This window comes from Ostrea edulis, chromosome 1 (genome assembly GCF_947568905.1).
Source record: "Ostrea edulis chromosome 1, xbOstEdul1.1, whole genome shotgun sequence".
In the NCBI taxonomy this organism is placed as follows: domain Eukaryota; kingdom Metazoa; phylum Mollusca; class Bivalvia; order Ostreida; family Ostreidae; genus Ostrea; species Ostrea edulis.
Genome location: NC_079164.1, coordinates 28,609,298 through 28,631,216, shown reverse-complemented (window position 1 = coordinate 28,631,216; position 21,919 = coordinate 28,609,298). Strand labels below are relative to the sequence as shown.

Below are 21,919 nucleotides of genomic sequence, written 5' to 3'. Positions count from 1 at the left end.
ACTCGATTTTCCGCTCTGCTTTCCATACCGGGCGTCGTTAAGTCACACATTCACAACCGTGGCTACATCAATTATAATTAATGACCGCTAATCCACGCTCGCCTTTTCCGAGTAGACCCAGATTGCAATAAATGGATCAACAGTTTGGGTGATTAGTGAAGCCTTCCAACATTACGGCTAAAGTTCACCGCCAATTATGAACTAACACACCCGATTCCAGGGATGATGTTTTGAATGACACACTCTCTATCATTAACATGTGGGTTAGATAAACACACAAAATCGTCGAAGTACGCTTGAAGGTAATGCTCTTAATAATGATAATGCATTTAATAACACACACTTCATCATTAAAGCTAGTACCGAGAAAACACGAAAATTTATTTAAGAAACATTTAAACGTTTTTTTTTTTAAATCCGTCTTTTTTGTTTCTTACGTGATAGGTTCTTTCATTACACCGCAAAAACTACATCCCAGTCGAGCCTGGACATCAGTAAACTTAAAGAAAGCATACGTACAGGCACGGTCATCTTAATTTTGAAACACATTGTGAATTCAATTGGATGTTTATATATATTAAAAAAACCGAAATGTTTGTCTTTGAAATTCCACAATATTAATTTATCAACTTGTATTAAACTATAAGAAACGGCAAGGGGTTGTTGTCTATAATGCAAATGCCATACTATGCATCAAATATCCTCCTTCAAAAAAATATATCCAAGATCGATTTTGGATATCTTGAACCCCTGGATATCTCAAAGTTTTTCGAGGTCCCTCGGACTTCGAGATAGAGATATTTTACTGTATTTAAAATCAACAAAAACAATAGACTGAATTTACTTTTGACTAAACAGCATTGTGGGTATTATCATGTTACAAAATATTACTTGTTTGGCCTCCTTCTGAAGAAATTCTAAGAAGCGTCCATATCCCATAGCCAAAAATGAATCAAATTCAAAATGGTCCACCATTCTCTCCTCAATGTGATCCAAAGTTTTCAGTGTAAGCACACCATGGCTCTGACATTTGTCAAGGTAAGTCTTCAGGAGTCTGACAACAGATTCTACAAAATAAAACAACAAAGAGAAGTCTTTAGCAGTCTGACAACAGATTCTACAAAATAAAACAAGAAAAAGTCTTTAACAGTCTGACAACAGGTTCTACAAAATAAAACAACAAAGAGAAGTCTTCAGGAGTCTGACAACAGACTCTACAAAATAAAACAACAAAGAGAAGTCTTCAGGAGTCTGACAACAGATTCTACAAAATAAAACAACAAAGAGAAGTCTTTAGCAGTCTGACAACAGATTCTACAAAATAAAACAACAAGGAAAAGTCTTTAACAGTCTGACAACAGATTCTACAAAATAAAACAACAAATAATGAATCATCATTTTCATTATCTGGTTCTAGAGCATCAGATGAGAAAATTTACCCACCATATGTGGTTTTTAAGTCCTATCTATTTTTTCCCTCATATTTCAACAAACTTATGATCTTTATTTCTTCCATTGACATTATGTAGCTGTACCCACCTTTTGTAGGTGGAGGTTTCTTTTTCACAGTAACAGGTACCTCCTTCGGCTTAGTCGCCTCAGTCAAGAACTGTCTGTGAACAGCCTCTACTTCTGTCTGACTGATACAGATGGCGATGTGAAACAGGTTACGGCCGAAGCTATCCGAGGTGACTGCCTGCAAGAAGCCATTAATGGTGTCTGTAAACCTGGTGAAGTTTCGCATCTCCATCCGAGATGAAGGGGCCGCCACCGAACAGCAGAGAGTGTGGTATTTATCAAAGATTTCCCTCAGAGCCTCCACGGGCCTCATCTTTAGATAATGCTCCCTAATCTGTCAAAAAAGGCAACAATTAAAATCATTGATAAATAAGAGGCCCATGATTGACTCAGGTGACCTAAAAATTCTCCTCCAAGCTGGAAAGAGAGATTATAGACTTATGTGTTCAAGTATGTGGAAAAGGATCCAGTGATATTGAATTATTAAAACCTAAGTCTTTTTATTGATACTTCTAAGTACACATAAAGCTGGGAATCAAATTTATCTTTGTTTTTCTAAGAAGTTCATTAAAAACATGACTCAGATTATTGAGACCTTAATTCTCGAGATGACAACTCTTTTAGTACTGTTGAAAATGAACATTAAAAAATAAGAAAAATAAAAAATACAATCAAAGGCAAGAGAGGATTACCAGTGGAACTACTGCTGAATTACATTGTAAATCCTGCTATAGATGTGATATAAGCTTACTCCACAACTACTGACCCCTGACAAAATTCAGAAACCATTGTAAGGTTAATCGCCTTCAAACATTCGCAATCTACAGCATTGTGTTTCTGAAGAATACCAGAGTGTACACTAAAGTCTATTAGGCATAGCATAGTTCTCCCTTTTTTCATAGATACTGTCTTCAAAGAGTAGTTAATACAACCCAGTATTATCTAATTAGCCAAATTAATTACATGTGTATATATATCAATATATCAATAGTGCTCATTGCTCATTATTGTAACAACTATTAAAACATTTGTTCAGGTTAAATTCTGTTGATGTTCAATCAATTGGTTTTTATCCACGTACCAATCACAAGTACCAATCATGAGATAGTCAAATTACAATCAATTTTCACATAAAACAAGAGTAAATCGTACCAAAATGAAGGTCAGATTGAACTTTCTGGGATTAAATAAATCAATTTGACAGGATACGTAATATCACAGTTACCTGCCCTTGTCCATCTCCTCTTTTGTTCATCAGTACAGCCTTGAATCTGTTGAACAGCTGCTCAACCTCCTGTTTCAGTGCTTCCTTTGTGTCTTCCGTTACTTTTCTTCGTGTTCCAGCAGCATCTCGCCGAGATTTCTTCAATACCTGTCAAAAGTCCCATATAACTGTCAGACACAAAATGTCACTTGGTACAGGGATGAAAATTCCCTGAAATTTTTTAGGGACCAAGTGGGCCCCCAATTCTATAATTTTAGGCACCCATATTGAAAACAAATAGCCCAAATCCAAATTGACATTCTCTTTTTATTTCATATGTTACATCAATAAAAAAAAGTAAATTAACATATCCCCAGGATACCACCAATTCATACTTTGAACTAACCAGTGTACAAAATCTATTTTACAGTGAATTCTGAATCCTGGGTGCTCCTTCTAGATTTGTTTTCATGGTTCTTTGTATGAAACCTCATGTTATAGTTCAGAAATGCTGTAAAAAACCTCTTAAAAATTCATTTTGCATTTGTCTAAAAATGTATTTGTGGTGAAAAAAGTCACTAGCCCAAAGATAAAAACAATGTCAAAATTTGTGCCATGTTGGATACAGATAGTGAAGGTAATAATTAGTACATGCATAATAGCCTAGTCCTAAGTAGCAGACAGATTCGTTAACAGCAGGGTCCGATTTACTAATACTAAATAAGACTCAGAACTAAAACAGGAAAAATTACAATTGGAATTTACGTTCGTAAAGTAGGTGATCAGATTTACACTTTTAGAAGCCCCCCATTTTCAGTCGCATTGGTAAGTGGGCAAGCACTTATTTGCATCTCTGCAAAAAACAGTGAAATTACATTTGACTATAATAATTACAGACCTTGACCCAACACGTGCTAACATTTCTTTTTCAAGGTCATTGAATTATGATGATAAGTATGTGTGTATTGAGGAATGACAGATGCTAAAGCTTAATATTTCAAACAAGAGAAGTAAAACTATTATAGTTAAACCAGGTTAAAACAAAAACACCTGTAATGAATCATAGCTACTGATTAGCTATTTCCCATTGACCGTAAATTATCCAAATCAATAACGGAATATAGCAAATTAAGCTAATAACAAGTAAGATGTCCTGTGCACATAGGTATTAATGTTTTGGTCAATCTGATTAAAATCAGATCCTATGCTCCACTCACATAGATCATTATACTAATAGTATTGTGATCTACGTGAGTGGATCATAGGATCTGATTTTAATCAGATTGATGTTTTGGTGTACATCTTTTTTCTATCACATAATTACTTTAAAAACTGTTTTAAGCCAAACAGTGAAGAAATTTTCCATATACTTGTGAAAAGCTAGCAACATAATTATAATTATATCATAATCTAAGAAGAAAAGAGGCAGTTCATTTAAGAAATAAATATCATGTTTGAAAATACATGAGGGCATGAACTGCAACAACTTCATGCAACATGCTAGTACTTCATGAAAAGTATGCCAGCATGAACACTGCAGTTCATCCCCTCACATATTTTGAAAAATATAATTCATTTCTTATATCTAAAATTCTACTATCATTTCTGCAAGAAATTCCCAGCCATTAAAATAGACGTACTATACTTAAATCAAGATTCATATGAGCATCAAGATTCACATGTGCATTGAATATAACTACAATGCATTCTTGAGGAAATGGCTGTCATTACAAATGGTAAAGATATTGAAAGCAAAACATAGGAAAAGTGAATATTAATTGATATAAGGTATGTACCTGCACAGCCAACGGCAGACTACGGATTCTAACCCCAAGAATGTAGGCATTCTCCACTTGATATGTCTCCACTAAGTATTCCATGAAATGCTCCATCTCCATTCTGGTACACCACTTCTGATACTTGTTCAAGTAATGTCGCAAATTCTCGAAAATATCAGAGGTTGTGATTTCTGGAATATCGGCCATGTCTGTTGGAAACTTGAAGCTGTTATATATAAGTGGAAGTCTCTGTAGGGGACCAACTTGTAAAGCTTCAAAGCTGTCTTTATCTGGAGCAAATTCAGCCATGCATATCTTCAGTTCATGAAGAGTACAAATAGCTCGTGTATTCAGGAAGGCCTGGATATATGCATTGATCTTGCATAGCATTCTGTTATGTTCAAAAAGACAGGGTATTTGGTTGGCATAACGCCAGTGACCCAATTCTGCTATGTATCTTCTTCCAAGCCTTTGCAGCATCAAACTTTCCACTCTCTCCACACTCACATGTTCGTCTGCTTCTGCTAGGGCCTCAATGCACTCCTTTGCGACCATTTCAATCTGGCTCTGAGAGAACCGGCCATACCTATCATTATTCCATACTTTTGACAGGTGAGTTTCCTTTTGTTCAAACTTCCTGAGACTGACTGGTCTGATCACTAGCTGGCACACTGCCAGAGAAGAATCATGTGGAGGACCACTTGTGGGAATAAATCCTGGTGTCTGCTGAAGTTGAGAGTATGCAGACTGGACCTGAAAGTCTCCTGGGTGAGTAAGTCTTCTCTGTGTAGGTTGAGCAGATGAAAGAGGGATGAAACCAGAGGGACCCTGGTCTTCCGTCAGGTCCACCAGACTGCCACATTTTGGGACTGGCTCATCCTTTGTCAGGTCTATCACTGGGGTGCTTCTCCCTGATGACCCAGAGGTCAATCGATTCCTGGAAACACTAAGTCTTGGTGCTCTTCTGATGTAGGGAATTCCATGTTCATTCTGAAATTCTTCTATTACATCACTGAAATAACCTAACAGATTTGTGAGTTTTGAAAGTCCAACTTTTGCCTTGTTTGGTTGATGCTTGAATTCTTTAGAATAAAATCTCCAAATCTCAGTCTTTTTGATACCATCTGGGTGAGAGTTCAACAATTTCATAATATTATTTTTAACAAGGAGTCGTTCCTGCTCTATTTTAAGTCTATGATCATCCTGTTTCTTTCTAACAGTGGAAGTTTGAAGATTTGGAGAGTCTTCAGACTCTTCACTGTCTGAGTCGCTGTCGGATTCACTGCTGGAGGACACTACACAAGGATCCTCTGGAACTTTGCCCGCTGAGTCGGTCTGCCTAGCCTGGACCAGAAACTGATTGACGGCCCTAGTAACGCTGTTCTGAAGTGTGTTTACTTGTGGTTGTGCTACAGCTCCCATCATTAGCTGCCGTGGCTTCTGGAATGTTAGAGACAGCGGGGGTGGCAACTGCTGTTGTACAGGGAGGCTAAATGATGACTGTGCCATGGAATGGGCGAGGCTTTGACTTGGTAATGGTTGCTGAGGAATGGGTGCTGTTGGGAGATCACTGATTCCTTGTGATCTCTGGTAAAGAATCTGAAACCCACAAAAAAACAGCCATAATGGACGATCAAATTTTATCTACACATAAAAGGCAACTCTGGAACTATTTTCCTTGCCTCCATCATTGACAAATTATCATAAAATCATCCAAAAAAATAAACCTGACTATAAATCCAATTTGAAAACTGTTTGTGCTGTTGTGCTAATCATTTCAGTGATTCACCCTCAAAAGAAAACAAAGTTTGTATGAAAATTTTTTAACTTCTAGTATGATGATATGCACAAAATTTCAATATCTGAACAAGACATTAGAACATAACTTAACCTCAAATAATTTTTTTGCATGTGACCTTAGAAAAGATTTCATTCAATCATAAAATGAAGATACAAAATTTACAACATAACAATTTACAACAGAACATTACTATGAATTTATAAAACATACTAAATAAATGACTCAGAGTCCATGAATTATTTCCATGTAGTAATTGGATAAATCATTGCTCTTTAAACTTTACTTGTTCATATACAGTAAAACACGCTTATAGCAAAGTGCCGGGGATGAACAATTTTGATTCATTTTCAACATATAATTTGTTATATCTAATATATTCATATGTTTCAAAACTACAAGGAATGAAAATCACTTTACTGTAAGCATGAATTCATTATAAGTGTGTTCACTGTAACCAAAGCATGAATTCATTATAAGTGTGTTCACTGTAACCATGTTTTACTGTAAGCATGAATTCATTATAAGTGTGTTCACTGTAACCATGTTTTATTATACACATTTTACAAATATTATTACTTGAGCTTGAACTTACACTGCACATGTATATAAATGCAGAGAGAGGGTCCTTACCTCTGCTGAAGATCTCTTTTTATCATCTACATCCCTACTTTTGTTCACAGACTTTGGCTCTGTGTGATTATCCTCCAACTCTGATGACGACACTTTGGCTATCTGGACATCGGGGGATCCCTCCTCATCAGGAGTGTAGCCCTCAATCAGACGTATTGTGGGTCGCCCTTTCTCCATCACTTCATAAATCATGTCATCAAATTCTCCCAGAAGGTTGTGCATTTTCCCAGTGCCATAAAACGCAGCACTGACCTTCTCCACTTTGCTAGTGTAAATATTCCACAAGTGCGCTTTCGGGATTCCATCAGGTTCTCTTTCCTTCAGTAACTTGAACAAATTTTGCTTCAGTTGCAATCGCCTTTTGGTGTACTTATTGTCAGCCATTTGTCATCTGTGTATATAAAAACTCGATTTAGTCTGACATGATCTTAATAATAAATTCTTACCCTGATCACAAAATATTTGTATGTAAAGTAATTTTTGCCCCCCCCCCCCCCCTCTTTATTTTTGCCCTTCTCATGATAGAAAAAAAATCCATGAATCCAATTCACTTGTTACTCCAAAAGTAGAGTACACAATTCTAGGTGAATTCAAAATATGACAAAGCTGCTAAACCTGATTCTGGGTGAAAACAGGGATTCATCAGTACTTCTCAAGGGCCTATGTAAGGCCATATTCCCAATTTAAAAAAAATAGGCTCATTTTTTCCCCAATTGTTTGTAAAAACTCTATTAAAAATAAAAGATAAAATCAATTCAGTTGTTTTGATTTCAAACTTATAATACTATGAATTTATGACTGTAGAAATCGATCAATATGAATTCAAAACATTATGCATGACATCATTTATTTTTGTTCACAATGTCATCAAATGTAAATGAAATTTCCCCCAATTCAAGAAACAAATGGCATTTCCTAAATTAGGCTGATAAATCCTGTTACAAGGGTATAGCTATGTTTCATGAATATTAGTGAGGAACTACATGATGAAATTGAAGGTTTGACAAAATGTACCTACTAGAATTCCTAGAAGAAACTGTAGAAAATTGTTTTATCATACTTGAGTCCTTTAGAGTACTTATACATCTTTTAACCACGAGATTGGCAGGTTATATAAATCCCATGTTCGACACATTTTTTTTTCATTTCATTTTATTTAGGGCATTTGAAATTAACATTCGTACAGAGAGTGTGAAAATCAGAGAGAACAATTGAAGTATGACAAAAAAGGTGTTTATAATTTTTTGTCTCTCAAAAATGAATGCAGTTTTCTTTAGGTTTAAAAATGAGGCAAATACCACAATGTAATTAAAATTAGATGTTACATCCGCTTGCATACTTAATTCAAGAATATGTTAATCATTACTATAGTTAGTCATTATTTGCTTTATCTATTCATTTATATTGTAGAGGTCAGCCGGGTTTGATCGCTGGTGGCCAGTTAGCTCAGTTGGTAGAGCACCTGACTAGAGATTCAGGAGGCCCGGATTCAAATCCCGGTCTGGTCCGTTGCATTTCCTCCCTTTCTGTTACAATATATTTAATTTTTTTCACAATCTATTCATTGTTTCTTCTTATCCAATATGACAGGTTCTTATTGACTGGCTTGTATAAGCAATCAGGAAAATCCCGTTAGTTTACAATCCTTGTATTGGGGGTGGAGCGGGGGTCTTGCGCTTTTAGTGTATTCTCTGTCTATTCCATCATGTAGTGCTGAAATTAACGAACTGCTAGCTGCTCATACCGGAGGCTTAATTTTCTTATCGAAAAAAGTTAGAAAAATTCTGAAATGAATATCACTTTTGACTTTAACATCAAATAAATATACACAGACATAATTGAAATGTTTTAACTATTATGTGACAGATGTTAAACTAATTCGAGTTTCCTCTGACTCTTACCCCCGATTTTATATTGTGACATGTCACAGGGGTAAGAGTAATTCTCTTTAGAGAAATCGAGAAGCATAGCCTTCATCGACTTCTCTTCGCAAACGTTCATGTTTTGATTCTGGAAAACGTGTAAATGCCGGAGTCAGTGATGGTTTATGCTTCGACCGACTTTTCGACTCAGATGTGCCAGGATTTACGCAGTAGACAAGTTGTTTTCAAACATTTAACAGCAATGCACAAAACTGTCACAAGGAAATCAAAACTTACTTGCTTTTAATCCATTTTCAACATGCCCCTCTCCCGGGTTTAAATCACAACTCTGATTACGTACATTTGTAAGCCTGCTTTTCTCTTAACTGGTCCCCTATTGTGACAGCTCCCAAGACCAGTTAACGTAAACCCGGGAGAGGGGACATGTTGAAAATGGATTAAAAGCAAATAATTCCAATGTTATTTATTACAATTGTTTTGATTGGACAAAATTAAGCTGAACAAGAGTTTATACATCAATAAATCCAAAACCGCAATGTAGTCATACACGCCTGAAAACAAATAACATAATGAGGGGAAACTATTCAAATTTTTGCAATCGTTAATAAAGTGAATGAATTGGAATTATAAGAATCAAACATTCTTTTAGAAGAATTTATCGATGTGTAAACTCCGGACATTTTACTCACAAACTTAACATAAAAGTGCTTCGCACTTTTATTCAGTTTGTGAGTAAATTGTCCAGAGTTTACACATCGATAAATTCTTCAAAAAGCATGTTTAATCCTATAGTAAATTTTGATTTCCTTGTGACAGTTTTGTGCATTACTGTTATATGTTTGAAAACAAGTTGTCTTATAATATGCGTAAATCCAGGCACATCTGAGTCGAAACGTCTGTCGAAGCATAAACCGTCACCGACTCCGGCATTTACACGTTTTCCAGAATCAAAACATGAATGCTTGCGAAGAAAAGTCAATGAAGGCTATGCTTCTCGACTTCTCTAAAGAGAATAGGGTAAGAGTCAGAGGAATCTCGGATTAATGTTAAACGAGACAAAGTATATTCAGAAACTTAAAGAAGCACAGAGTTTTGACACAATCTGAGCAAACTAATATATATAGTGTATATTATTATATACCAGTTTGCTTAGATTGTGTCAAAACCTGTGAAAAGAAGGGGTAATTCACAGCACGTGGAAACGTTGATCGGTTAAGACGGTTTGATCTATTCGTTAAAATAATTGAATACTTAAACTAAAATTGAAAAAGTAAAACCATGCTAAGAACAGGCCTAGTATTGTCTTACTTGTTGGCTTCTCTTATTATGCCGTTGCTTCTAAGTTCTAGTACATTTTTTAAAAAATCATCAGCTCAGCTTGTGTACAGGTGAACATGAAAGTGAAAGTAGTAGTTTCCGGCAAGTATATCAATTTGAGGAAAGAGTTTCGTATCTAAGATGTGTAATGCATGTTGGAACGTCAGTTTCTGACTTAATAGCAGGTCAACAGCGCGGACTATATTAACATTTATTATTATTATCATTATTAAGAGTTCGGTTATACAATCTGTTAATATTCGTTCTGTTTCGTAAGAGTTCGTTTCGATTTGATTTCGTTTCGTTATTTTCTTTTCTTTTCGGTAGTTTTCAGTTTTGTTTTGATTTCATTTCACATTGTACCTTTAAGACCATCCCTTTTCTTTCTATTTAAATGATTCCAGGAAAAGGATATTAAATTAATATAGATTAATTTAACATCCTTTAATTAATATCTCATATATTTTATAAGATATCAGTTTATAGACGATATCTCATAAACTTTATCAGATATCTTATATATTATACAAAATATCTCATAAAGTTTATGAGATATCTTATAAAATATATGATTTATATATCTCATAAAGAAAAAAATATCTCATATCTTTTATTTAGATATTTTATATTAAAGGATACAATATATCTCGTAAACTTTAGAAGATATCATTTAACTTTTTCAAAATATCTTATAAATTTTATGAAATATCTTTAAAGAGGAATAAATGTAAAAACGGCGTGCCATAAAGGATCCCTCCCAAATATTTATATTTATCCCATAATAGAATTTTAATTTATACAATATATTGCTTCATCAAATTTCTAGTGTCTGCAAATTTTTAAAGAGTATCAGGACTAATTGTTACATGATCCTGGGGCCTGGCTTATAAGTTTAACAAATTTGTTTTTATTAGCTAGGTGGTGTCCTTAAGACATTGACAGAATGGGAAAAATAAGATTCAGGTGGAACTCTGAATTTTAATCAATAATCAAATGACAATTTAATTGGGGAGTATTTTAAACAGGGCATACATCTTATATAAGGATAAAAAGTTCCTTATTTTAATAGTGTTTGAACAGCTATTAAAGTGTAAAATATAAAAAATAAATAAATAAAAAGTAAAAACGTGGCACTAATACGCTTCCGTAGTTTTGGTTGTTTTGTTGTTTTTGGGTTTTTTTTTGTTGGTTTTTTTAAATTTACATTGGGGAGGTGAACTGGATCGAAAACGGAGGGGAAGGGGGGCGTAACTCTCTCTCTCTCTCTCTCTCTCTCTCTCTCTCTCATCGCTTGACTCAACTAACTTGTTCAGATTACGTACAAAAGCGATTTTTAATGTTAATATTTATGACGCAGAATTTTAAGATAAAATTGTTTTACCGCTTGTAAACAAATTCCCCAGAATTTAGATTTTAATTATCCTAAAATAGTATTTTAATTCTTACGATTTTTGGTGTTATCTTAGCTACGTTTTCCGTTCCGTTCCATTTTCCGTTCCGCGTTTTAGCAATACCCCGAAACTACTACTTTCACTTTCATCGTTACAGATCAGCTGATGATTTTTATGCTATGTATATGTATATATATAGAAGCAACGAAGAGAAGCCAACAAGTGACGCAATACAGTAACCTTTGCACTAGGCCTATTGTTAGCATGGTTTTACTTTTTCAACTTTAGGTTTACGTAATGGATAGATCAAATCGATCAACATTTCCACGTACTGTGAATTATACCCCCTTCTTTTAGTCTCTGAATATACTTTGTCTCGTTTAACATCTCTCACATTATTGTTAAAACATTTCAACTATGTATGTGTATTTATTTGATTTTAAAGTCAAAAGTGTTATTTATTTCAGATTTTTAATAACGTTTTTCCAGGGACATATATATACTAGTAACCCTGGTTTTTGGATAAGAAAACATGAGGAGCTTAATAATCAGTTCGCTAGCACTATAATACGGAATAGACAGTTAATACACTAAAAGTGCAAGACCCCCGCTCCACCCACAGGGGCATCTTATCCGCTCTGTTCTCTATCACACATATATATATGTGTGATAGAGAACAGAGCGGATAAGATGCCCCTGTGCTCCACCCCCAATACAAAAATTGTAAACTATAGGGATTTTCCTGATTGCTTTTACAAAATGCAGTGCTTGTTTACAAATGGGGTTCTTGGAAAATAAATTGAAAGTAGATTTACCTCATTTCTATATATATAAATACAGTACACATATCTATTAAACACAATCTGTCATACGTGTAATCATCTAACTTAAAAGGTAGGTAAGCTTTCCAATACATTTTGCTTTCATTTGCATGCAATACATTTTGTTTTATTACTGAAATTAGAAAAGATACAAGTTTAATTTCAACACAATGTTTAACAAGATTATGACAAATTCAAGACGACATTTTCTTCCTTATTGTAAAGTGAATGTTTACAGACCAAATGTATGTACCACAATCTATTACATGTATATTATGATTATCATTCATCTTTTAACACTTAAGAGACAAGTTGAAAAAGATTTGTAATGCTAGCTGTTTACCCAGACTGATCAAAGTGTAAATAATTTCTTTTAAAATATAATATACAGTAAACGGTTTTGTTCTGTAAAAAATACAGACAAAATGGAGGTCCCTTTTGTGTACTTGTGTCTGGGTGTCCTATATCATGTTTATCAAGTATCATCAGATCTATGTATTAATTAATTATTAAAGGTTAATGATGACTGTTGCAAATACTGGGTTTATGTATCGAATATATGGGATTTATAATACCTGCCAATCTCTGATATTGGTAAAAAGATGTAGAAGTATTATATCGATCCCCCTTCTAAAGTACGAAAGTGTTGTAGTATAGGGCTGTGGATATCGGCCTGGGTAGCTCAGTGGTTGGAGCACCAGACTAGTAATGCAGGGGTTCCGGTTTCGAGTCCCAGTCCACGCAGCTATATTTAAGGCTTCCCGGAGCTTTGAAATGCGTTCAAAACATACACTGCATTGCGAGGTCGGTTTTGATTTTAACTTGTAATTAATATACTTGTATAAGTACAGACAATTTATATAGAAGGTTCTCTTGGCTATATATTAACATATTTATTATGATATCACATGACTTCGTTGATCATGTTACGGTCATTAATAATTGTTTGAAGTGTTTTACATAAATCGCTTCAGCACAGCTGATTAAACAATTATTTTTAACTTTTTGTTTTATGAATAAACTCACCATATCCTTGTGTACCCGAAATGTGCTTGGGAATAATGATAGTACTACTTGCGTACAAAATACATGTATTTCATGAAGAGTTCAACTTACCGACGCATTTGAGTGTAATCTGTATTCAAACAAAGCCATCACACTTTTTTACCAAGCAAGATTCAGGTAGAGAACAAACTTCTCTTACGATTTCCGTAAAAGATGTGAAATGAATCCTCATTAATTGCCTGCGCTAAACTCTTTTATAAACACATTATAAATTCTACCTCTAACCACTCGTATAAAACAGAGTACATTTCAAAAGTATACTTTTCGAAAGCAGTCTGAACACGCTGAATTTCAATGAAGAGTAATTAAACAAATCATGCTAAAACATTCGGACATATAAGATTTTAAAATACAATTCAGACACATGAAATTTGCAATAGCGTTCTGACATCTTACAGGCAGTTTGATTGAAGTAAGGTCTAAAGTTTTTGACCCTGTACCTGTCATAACAGCTCAAGTATGCAGTGACTTGATGTCATTTTCCATTATGACATCATATATTGGTAGATCGGAGAAGTAAAGACACAAAGTGCACTGTGATATTCTATGAGAAGCCTTATATATAACCTACCCGTGCAGCCAAAGATTTTCTCCTCTCTCCTATATTGACTGCAGTGTAATAAAACAATTATCTACAGTATTCTTCTAGGAATAATATAGCTACATTTTGTCAAAACCTAGCTCAACATCATCAAGTGGTTCCTCACTAATATTCATGAAATATAGCTATACCCTTGTAACAGGGGTGGAAAATATGTATATCTAAACTTACTCCATTCTGATTACTGTGTACAAGGTCATTAATATAAGAAAATATGTATACCTTAACTTAATTACTCCATTCTGATTACTGTGTACAAGGTAATTAATATAAGAAAATATGTATACCTTAACTTAATTACTACATTCTGATTACTGTATACAAGGTAATTAATATAAGAAAATATGTATACCTTAACTTAATTACTCCATTCTGATTACTGTGTACAAGGTCATTAATATAAGAAAATATGTATACCTTAACTTAATTACTACATTCTGATTACTGTGTACAAGGTAATTAATATAAGAAAATATGTATACCTTAACTTAATTACTCCATTCTGATTACTGTGTACAAGGTAATTAATATAAGAAAATATGAATACCTTAACTTACTCCATTCTGATTACTGTGTACAAGGTCATTAATATAAGAAAATATGTATACCTTAACTTAATTACTACATTCTGATTACTATGTACAAGGACGTAATTAATATAAGAAAATATGTATACCGTAACTTAATTACTCCATTCTGATTACTGTGTACAAGGTAATTAATGTAAGAAAATATGTATACCTTAACTTAATTACTCCATTCTGATTACTGTGTACGTGGTAATTTTTGTTATGTTTCATTTTCCAGGGATTTATCTGCCTAATTTAGGAAATATAGCTGCCATATGTTTCTTGAATTGGGGAAAATTTCATTTACATTTGATGACATTGTGAACAAATGAAGTCACGCATAATGTTTTTAATTCTTGTTGATTTTTACAGTATTGCCATAAATTCATATTATTATAAGTTTGAAATCAAAACAACCAATTTGGTTTTATATAGTTTTTACAAACGAATAAGAAAAAATTGAGCCCTTTTTCTTTTATTGGGAATAGGACCTTACATAGGCCCTTGAGAAGTACTGATAAATCCTTGTTTTCACCCAGAATCATGTTTAGCAGCTTTAACCTATTTTGAATTCACCCAGAATTGTGTGCTGCTACTTTGGAGTAACAATTAAGTGAATTGGATTCATGAATTTGCCCAATTTTGAATTTGTCCTATCATGATAAGGGCAACAACAACAAAAAAAATGGGGGGGGGGGGGGGGGGGGGGGGGCAAAAATTACTTTTGCATAAGAATATTTTGTGATCAGAGTAAGAATTTATTTTTAAGATCATGTCAGACTAAATCGAGTTTTTATATACACAGATGACAAATGGCTGACAATAAGTACACCAAAAGGCGATTGCAACTGAAGCAAAATTTGTTCAAGTTACTGAAGAAAAGAAAACCTGATGGAATCCCGAAAGCGCACTTGTGGAATATTTACACTAGCAAAGTGGAGAAGGTCACTGCTGCGTTTTATGGCACTGGGAAAATGAACAACCTTCTGGGAGAATTTGATGACATGATTTATGAAGTGATGGAGAAAGGGCGACCCACAATACATCTGATTGAGGGCTACACTCAAGATGGGGAGGGACCCCCTGATGTCCAGATAGCCAAAGTGTCGTCATCAGAGTCGGAGAAAAATCACACAGGGCCAAAGTCTGTGAACAAAAAAAGGGATGCAGATGATAAAAAGAGATCTTCAGCAGAGGTAAGGACATTCTCTATGTATCTATATACAGTGATCCCCTGTTATAACGCCAACATTTGTACCTCGGCAATTTTGGCATTATAACAGGGGTGGCATCATATTGGGGGAGGGGGCCCCGGGGTGTACAGCTGTCTTAAGAAATCAAATAAATTTTATCTACTACATCAATGTGCTATTTGATTTCGGTGTATCCGCCATACTCAGATTTCAAAAACAATACTGCATATTTGAACTCAGATGATTGTCGTTTACGTAACAGTAACTTATTATCTGCTCCAAACTTTGATACCTGGAGGACTAGCGGCGGATAATTGGTTAAGCCTGCTCACTGAAATTTTCCTACCGTTGATTGGCGATAGTTAGCGGGGGTGATTATAACGGTAATTGACCAAATCGTACCTGTAAATAGGTTGGCAGATGGCGGTATGCGGGGGATGGCGTTATAACGGGGTTTTACATAGCGAGGAAAACGGGACTTTGAACTTTGTTGGCGATATGCGGGGGTGGCATTATAACGGGGGCAATATAGCGGGGGATCACTGTATATTGGAAGTTGAAACTCAAGTACATAGTTCATGGAATAAAATTTGTAAAATATGTATATTAAAACATAGTTACAGTGAACACACTTATAATGAATTCATGCTTACAGTAAATCACAGTTACAGTGAACACACTTATAATGAATTCATGCTTACAGTGAAACAGTTACAGTGGACACACTTATAATGAATTCATGCTTACAGTAAAATATAGTTACAGTGAACACACTTATAATGAATTCATGCTTTGGTTACAGTGAACACACTTATAATGAATTCATGCTTACAGTAAAACATGGTTACAGTGAACACACTTATAATGAATTCATGCTTACAATAAAACATGGTTACAGTGCAGGGTTCGAAATTAACTCATGTCCGTAAGTCCGAGACTAGTAAAAAACGTGTCGGACTAGTGAACTCTCTATAGCACTAGTCCATACGGACTAGTGAAAATCCGGAAATCAATCTTGAATTGGTAAAGATTTTTAGCAATATTTGTCTAAGTCTCTTAGATGTTTGAACTTATGGTTGATTACCTGCATTGTCAAGTGTTTGCATGACTATGACAGTCTGATCTTCCAAACACATGGAGTGCGTTCGAGACCGCCGTTCTTCGAACGTGCACAAATTGTCAAATTCCTGCCGATTCCGAACACCGAGTACACATCACGAGAACGTGTTCTAGGTGCAAAAATTGCAAGTAGTGTGGTCTGAGAACATGCACGTTTATGCGCACATGTTCTCGTCATTCGCAACTCTAACACAGTAGTTCATAACACTATACTATAGCTCATGACTTGGTCAATCAAGTGAATTTTATTGACTTTATTGATAAAATTTCGAACTCCTGTGACTCTAAGATCTGAGCACCAAACAACAGGAACGTCGATCTCGAACGCACTTATGGACGTTTATAAAAGGATTAACTTGGAGGTTAATATTGTATGCTTCTGAAGATTTTGAATGCGAAATAAAATATGGTGGTCTCTTTTTCTTCTGTAGGTGTCAGAAATTGAATTGTTTGCAACTGTGATGTGTTTGGTTTGATTAAAATGAAGATCATTTTATGATATACTGGACGGACTAGTGAAATGCTTTGCGGACTAGTGAACATCAATAGTGACTAGTCCGTACGGACTAGTGCTTGAAAAAGTTAATTTCGAACCCTGCAGTGAACACACTTATAATGAATTCATTCTTACAGTAAAACGTAGTCATTGTGAACACACTTAAAATGAATTAACACTTACAGTAAAACACGGTTACAGTGAACACACTTATAATATGAATTAACACTTACAGTAAAACACGATTACAGTGAACACACTTATAATGAATTCATGCCTACAGTAAAACATGGTTACAGTGAAAACACTTATAATGAATTCATGCTTACAGTACAGTGATTTTCATTCCTTGTAGTTTTGAAACATATGAATTTACTAGATATAACAAATTACGTTGATAATTAATCAAAATTGTTCATCCCCGGCACTTTGCTATAAGCGTGTTTTACTGTATATGAACAAGTAAAGTTTAAAGAGCAATGATTTCTCCAATTACTACATGGAAATAATTCATGGAGTCATTTACTTAGTATATTTTCTAAAGTCATAGTAATGCTATGTTGTAAATTTTGTATCTTCATTTTATAACTGAATTTTTTTCAAAGGTCACATGCAAAATAAGTTATTTGAGGTTAAGTTATGTTCTAATGTCTTGATTGGATATTGAAATTTTGTACATATCATCTGACAGACTAGAAGTTCAAATTTTCTCATATAAACTTTGTTTTCTTTTGAGGGTGAATCACTAGAATGAATAGCACAACAGCACAAAGTTTTCAAATTGGATTTGTAGTCAGTTTATTTTTTCGAATGATGGAAGCAAGAAAAATAGTTCCAGAGCTGCCTTTTATGTTTCAATAAAATTATCATCCATTATGGCTGTTTTTTTGTGGGTTTCAGATTCTTTACCAGAGATCACAAGGAGTCAGTGGTCTCCCAACAGCACCCATTCCTCAGCAACCATTACCAAGTCAAAGCCCCGCCCATTCCATGGCACAGTCATCGTTTAGTCTCCCTGTACAACAGCAGTTGCCACCCCCGCTGTCTCTAACATTCCAGAAGCCACGGCAGCTAATGAAGGGAGCTGTAGCACAACCACAAATAGACACACTTCAGAACAGCGTTACCATGGCCGTCAATCAGTTTCAGGCTAGACAGACTGACTCAGCGGGCAAAGTTCCAGAGGATCCTTGTGTAGTGTCCTCCAGCAGTGAATCCGACAGCGACTCAGACAGTGAAGAGTCTGAAGACTCTCCGAATCTTCAAACTTCCACTGTTAGAAAGAAACAGGATGATCATAGACTTAAAATAGAGCAGGAACGACTCCTTGTTAAAAATAATATTATGAAATTGTTGAAGTCTCACCCAAATGGTATCAAAAAGAGTGAGATTTGGAGATTTTATTTTGAAGAATTCAAGCATCAACCAAACAAGGCAAAAGTTGGACTTTCAAAGCTCACAAATCTGTTAGGTTATTTCAGTGATGTAATAGAAGAATTTCAGAATGAACATGGAATTCCCTATATCAGAAGAGCACCAAGACTTAGTGTTTCCAGGAATCGATTGACCTCTGGGTCATCAGGGAGAAGCACCCCAGTGATAGACCTGACAAAGGATGAGCCAGCCCCAAAACGTGGCAGTCTGGTGGACCTGACGGAAGACCAGGGTCCCTCTGGTTTCATCCCTCTTTCATCTGCTCAACCTACACAGAGAAGACTCACTCAGCCAGGAGACTTTCAGGTCAAGTCTGCATACTCTCAACTTCAGCAGACGCCAGGATTTATTCCCACAAGTGGTCCTCCACAAGATTCTTCTCTGGCAGTGTGCCAGCTAATGATCAGACCAATCAGTCTCAGGAAGTTTGAGCAAAAGGAAACTCACCTGCCAAAAGTATGGAATAATGATAGGAATGGCCAGTTCTCTCAGAGCCAGATTGAAATGGTCGCAAAGGAGTGCATTGAGGCCCTAGCAGAAGCAGACGAACATGTGAGTGTGGAGAGAGTGGAAAGTTTGATGCTGCAAAGGCTTAGAAGACGAAACATAGCAGAATTGGGTCACTGGCGTTATGCCAACCAAATACCCTGTCTTTTTGAACATAACAGAATGCTATGCAAGATCAATGCATATATCCAGGCCTTCCTGAATACACGATCTATTTGTACTCTTCATGAACTGAAGATATGCATGGCTGAATTTGCTCCAGATAAAGACAGCTTTGAAGCTTTACAAGTTGGCCCCCTACAAAGACTTCCACTTATATATAACAGCTTCAAGTTTCCAACAGACATGGCTGATATTCCAGAAATCACAACCTCTGATATTTTCGAGAATTTGCGAAATTACTTGAATAAGTATCAGAAGTGGAGTACCAAACTGGAGATGGAGCATTTCATGGAATACTTAGTGGAGACATATCAAGTGGAGAATGCGTACATTCTTGGGATTAGAATCCGTAGTCTGCCGCTGACCATACAGGTACATATCCCATATCAATTAATATTCACTTTTCCTATGTTTTGCTTTCATTGTCTTTACCATTTGTAATGATAACCATTTCCTCAAGAATGCAATGCAGTTATGAACAATGCACAAACATGCACGTATGAATCTTGATGAATATAGTATGTCTATTTTAACAGCTGGGAATTTTTTGCAGAAATAAGAATAGAATTTTAATTATAAGAAACAAATTTCATTTTTGAAAAAATACATGAGGGGATGAACTGCAATCTTCATGCTGGCTTACTTTTCATGAAGTGCTAGCATGTTTCATGAAGTTGTTGCAGTTCATGCCCTCATGTATTTTTAAAAATGAAGTTTATTTCTTAAATGAACTACATCTTTTCTTCTTAGATTATAATATATGTTGCTAGCTTTTCACCATGATATGGAAAATTTCTACTCTGTTTTGGCTGAATTATGTGATGTACAGCAAAACATAATATCTATGTTACTGCAAAGTGCACAGGACATCTTATTTTGTTATAATTTGTCATATTCCATTATTATTTTGAATAATTTGCTGTCTTTTGGAAATAACTAATCAGTACCTATCATTCATTCAGTTTTCAATGTGGGTGCCTAAAATTATAGAATTATGGGGCCCACTTGGTCCCTAAAAATTTCAGGGAATTTTTATGTGATAGAAAAAAGATGTACACCAAAACATCAATCTGATTAAAATCAGATCCTATGATCCACTCACGTAGATCACAATACTATTAGTATAATGATCTATGTGAGTGGAGCATAGGATCTGATTTTAATCAGATTGACCAAAACATTAATACCTATGTGCACAGGACATCTTACTTGTTATTAGCTTAATTTGCTATATTCCGTTATTGATTTGGATAATTTACGGTCAATGGGAAATAGCTAATCAGTAGCTATGATTCATTACAGGTGTTTTTGTTTTAACCTGGTTTAACTATAATAGTTTTACTTCTCTTGTTTGAAATATTAAGCTTTAGCATCTGTCATTCCTCAATACACACATACTTATCATCATAATTCAATGACCTTGAAAAAGAAATGTTAGCACGTGTTGGGTCAAGGTCTGTAATTATTATAGTCAAATGTAATTTCACTGTTTTTTGCAGAGATGCAAATAAGTGCTTGCCCACTTACCAATGCGACTGAAAATGGGGGGCTTCTAAAAGTGTAAATCTGATCACCTACTTTACGAACGTAAATTCCAATTGTAATTTTTCCTGTTTTAGTTCTGAGTCTTATTTAGTATTAGTAAATCGGACCCTGCTGTTAACGAATCTGTCTGCTACTTAGGACTAGGCTATTATGCATGTACTAATTATTACCTTCACTATCTGTATCCAACATGGCACAAATTTTGACATTGTTTTTATCTTTGGGCTAGTGACTTTTTTCACCACAAATACATTTTTAGACAAATGCAAAATGAATTTTTAAGAGGTTTTTTACAGCATTTCTGAACTATAACATGAGGTTTCATACAAAGAACCATGAAAACAAATCTAGAAGGAGCACCCAGGATTCAGAATTCACTGTAAAATAGATTTTGTACACTGGTTAGTTCAAAGTATGAATTGGTGGTATCCTGGGGATATGTTAATTTACTTTTTTTTATTGATGTAACATATGAAATAAAAAGAGAATGTCAATTTGGATTTGGGCTATTTGTTTTCAATATGGGTGCCTAAAATTATAGAATTGGGGGCCCACTTGGTCCCTAAAAAATTTCAGGGAATTTTCATCCCTGTACCAAGTGACATTTTGTGTCTGACAGTTATATGGGACTTTTGACAGGTATTGAAGAAATCTCGGCGAGATGCTGCTGGAACACGAAGAAAAGTAACGGAAGACACAAAGGAAGCACTGAAACAGGAGGTTGAGCAGCTGTTCAACAGATTCAAGGCTGTACTGATGAACAAAAGAGGAGATGGACAAGGGCAGGTAACTGTGATATTACGTATCCTGTCAAATTGATTTATTTAATCCCAGAAAGTTCAATCTGACCTTCATTTTGGTACGATTTACTCTTGTTTTATGTGA

At 35.1% G+C, this 21,919-nt stretch overlaps 2 protein-coding genes across 2 annotated transcripts in view; one reads left to right on the top strand and one right to left on the bottom strand.

Annotated features, from left to right (window-relative positions):
* The window catches only part of LOC125663896 (uncharacterized), a 42,654-nt gene extending 32,376 nt beyond the window's left edge, over window positions 1–10,278 (bottom strand). The window contains 6 exon segments of the mRNA XM_056142788.1: window positions 843–1,067; window positions 1,540–1,852; window positions 2,744–2,890; window positions 4,519–6,099; window positions 6,932–7,322; window positions 10,123–10,278. Of these exon segments, the coding sequence (XP_055998763.1) occupies window positions 843–1,067; window positions 1,540–1,852; window positions 2,744–2,890; window positions 4,519–6,099; window positions 6,932–7,315 (2,650 nt within the window). The 5' untranslated portion in view covers window positions 7,316–7,322; window positions 10,123–10,278.
* Window positions 10,279–10,308: 30 nt separating this feature from the next.
* Window positions 10,309–21,919, top strand: part of LOC125663893 (uncharacterized) — a 54,803-nt gene continuing 43,192 nt past the window's right edge. The window contains exons 1-4 of the mRNA XM_056160389.1: window positions 10,309–12,416; window positions 15,384–15,774; window positions 18,287–19,861; window positions 21,674–21,820. Coding sequence (XP_056016364.1) covers window positions 15,391–15,774; window positions 18,287–19,861; window positions 21,674–21,820 — 2,106 coding nt within the window. The 5' untranslated portion in view covers window positions 10,309–12,416; window positions 15,384–15,390. The remainder of the gene's footprint in view (window positions 12,417–15,383; window positions 15,775–18,286; window positions 19,862–21,673; window positions 21,821–21,919) is intronic.